This window comes from Oncorhynchus kisutch, linkage group LG26 (genome assembly GCF_002021735.2).
Source record: "Oncorhynchus kisutch isolate 150728-3 linkage group LG26, Okis_V2, whole genome shotgun sequence".
Taxonomy (NCBI): domain Eukaryota; kingdom Metazoa; phylum Chordata; class Actinopteri; order Salmoniformes; family Salmonidae; genus Oncorhynchus; species Oncorhynchus kisutch.
In genome coordinates this window covers 43,968,374-43,971,409 of record NC_034199.2, presented here as the reverse complement: position 1 = coordinate 43,971,409, position 3,036 = coordinate 43,968,374, and the positions used below count along the sequence as shown (strand labels likewise).

Genomic DNA, 3,036 nt, shown 5'->3' with positions numbered 1-3,036 from the left:
CACTATATTTTCCCATTAAAATGATCAGTTGAGAAAATGTACCTTTGCTCTCATCTCTAACTACCAGTAAGACTGAAGGACAGGCTAGGTGGGCAGATGAACATCCAATCCTGTTATACATTACATCATAAATTATTTGTTTATCTAACCGTTTGTTAGTGTGTGTTTGCATGCAGAGAGACTCCGGGGAGGGGAGTTTCTGTCATTAACTCAGGGATAAATAGAGAGGCAGAGCTCAGAGTTTGTCAGAAGGCGGACCTGACAGGGTCACACACAGGACCAAGCAGGAGCAGGACCTCAGCATTTTGACCTTTTATTACAAATGGAGAAACATGAAGATGTTCAATACTGTTTTCAAGACAGAAACTCTTCTTGCAGAAAGGCTTTTCTATCGACATCTATCTACATAACACTGTACATCTTCTTCTCATTGATTTCAGCAGTTACAATATTTTTGAACGTACTGGTGATCATCTCCATCTCTCACTTCAAACAGCTCCACACTACAACCAACCTGCTCCTCCTCTCTCTGGCTGTGTCAGATCTCCTGGTGGGACTGATTGTGATACCAGTAGTGACTGTAGCATTAATGGAATCATGCTGGGGTTTTGGTCAATATTTCTGCGTGTTTCATTTATATATGGCTTTTTTATGTACCTCTTTATCTCTGGGCAATTTGGTCTTGATATCTATTGACCGCTATGTTGCTGTGTGTGATCCCTTATTGTACCACTCTAAAATAACAATAACTAGAATAATGTGTTGTATATTCATTACCTGGTGTTGTTGTATCATATACCGTGCTGCTATTATAAAAAACTTTGTAAATGTGCAGGTACCCAGTAGGTGTTTGAATGAATGTTTTATTGTCGAAGGAATAAGCTGGGGTAATATAATTGACCTTATATTTACAATGGTTGTCCCGTGCTCTATTATTATAACACTTTATATGAAAATCTTTGTGGTGGCCAGATCACAGGCCAGAAAGGTATTTTCAAAAGAGGCTGCCAGTGTGTCTGGTGTTAAAACTCTACAGGCAAATAAGTCTGAGAGAAAAGCAGCAAAAACTCTGTCTATTGTTGTTATCAACTATCTCATTTGTTGGATTCCATTTCTTTTTGTTTTCTTTTTGTATTTTTTAATTGGCAGTTTATTTTTAGTTATGATCATCGGCTTTCTACCACTTTTTAACTCTTTTATCAATCCAATAATTTATGCTTTCTTTTATCCATGGTTCAAAGTGACAGCTAAACGTATTTTAACTCTGAACTTTTAAATTGTATTTTTTTTTATTCTTTATTTAACTAGTCAGTTAAGAACAAATTATTATTTACAATGTCGGCCTAACTTAAGGCATAAATAGTAAATAGTTTTTTCCTACGTTTGACAAACATGTGTTTTGATATAGTTTTGCAATACAATTGTTGTAATTGCTTCTTTGATGTAACAATACACTGACATTACTTATCTCAGTATTGTCATCATATGGTAGATGCGTGTGGTGGTGATACAGCATTATTTGTCTGGATTGGTTTGGAATGACTTGGAAAAAGTATAAGAAAGCATAAGCTTGTTTTATAAAATACATTGAAGTCATTGTGGGTTGTATATTCCAAATACCAAAGGCTGTGGTTGTTCCATGTTATTTAATAATAAATAGTATGTAAGTATTCTAAAAATACATTCTGAGAACGAGCCATTGTGTATATTGTTTAACATCTCCCTCTAGTGGCTCAATTGGAACACAATGCCTTCAAGTGCAGTAAAATTTAAATGTACAATATGCATGATATCAGATAACGTACAAGTCTATCTCAATGGTATATGTAAGTAGTTGAGAGTAAAATGCAAGAATATGCAAATATGTGTAACACTTTATAATGTTCAGTAATAAGCCATGTGTAAGGCATTTACATTTTTGGTCACCATTTATGATTACACCCACATTTGTTAAATGTTACTCACCTAGGTATTCTGACATTTATAAATTACTACTATATGCATTAATGATTAAACACAATAATGCAGGAGACCACAGCAGACACTTCAACCTCAACATACTGGTTATGAACACTACCACTACTCTCACTACATCCCTGCTGCCAGGTCAGGGGTCACGCCAGAACAGCTTTCTCAGAAGCTGTTTAGTGTGAATGAATATAGTGATTGGGTAACACACTAAATAATTAATAAGTAAATAGTTTATAATTTAGTTAACATTACTCCATTTATTTTAGTGAGCTAGTTATTCACACATTTTATACAACTTTTTAGTCTGTAATAATGATTTATAAGATAATTCAAAAGATGTTTAATGAATGAACGTATAAACCATTAACTGATCATTAGTAAAGTCATTTTGCAGAATCTAAAGGGAGGAATATTCACACTTTACTACTTAATAAATGTTTTGAACAGTGACCAGTGTAATTTATCACAAAAATATGGACATGCCATTGGTAGATATTCTAGCAGTACCTGATGCTCCTTAAGTTCTCAAAATGACCTAGAACATATCAATGGTTAAACAATAAGCACACAACACAGAGGATGTTAAAGGGAATATATTGAACATTTTATTCCAAAACAGTCACATAGTTGTGGTAGTGTGCTGAAGTAGTAACATGTTTTGTCTGAAAATGCTAACATTCGTGTTTGTTGGCAGTGACTTTCAAAACCAAATTGTGGATTGCTGTCACTCATTAGAGCAGTTCATAGACTGATTACAGGGGAAGGGAACCAATATCTAAATACATAACTATTATATAACTATATATATATAAACATATATAACAATTTAACTGAACATTATGTTTAAAGGGTTACCACCTCTAATACACTACAAGTGAAGGTGTCCAAATACTTATGACGTCTTCAACTGGGGGGACCAGATACATCATTTGTTTTTGTTCCTAAATGGTAAAACATATGTATGAAAATACCCTCAAATTAAAGGTGACGTTCTATAATGTCGCCTCATATGAAACAATTGATCTCAAATCCAAAATGCTGGACTAAAGAGACAAGTTTAAAAAC

At 34.0% G+C, this 3,036-nt stretch overlaps 1 protein-coding gene across 1 annotated transcript; it reads left to right on the top strand.

Annotated features, from left to right (window-relative positions):
* Nucleotides 1–1,668, top strand: LOC116357737 (trace amine-associated receptor 13c-like). Its single transcript, XM_031806088.1, has one exon. It carries the CDS (start codon nt 323–325, stop codon nt 1,274–1,276), a length of 954 nt encoding a protein of 317 aa, XP_031661948.1. The 5' UTR covers nt 1–322; the 3' UTR covers nt 1,277–1,668.
* Nucleotides 1,669–3,036: the final 1,368 nt, after the last annotated feature.

What these genes read in the sequence shown, in the direction of transcription:
- LOC116357737 (XM_031806088.1), top strand. Translation starts at nt 323, where the DNA reads ATGGAGAAACATGAAGATGTTCAATACTGTTTTCAAGACAGAAACTCT.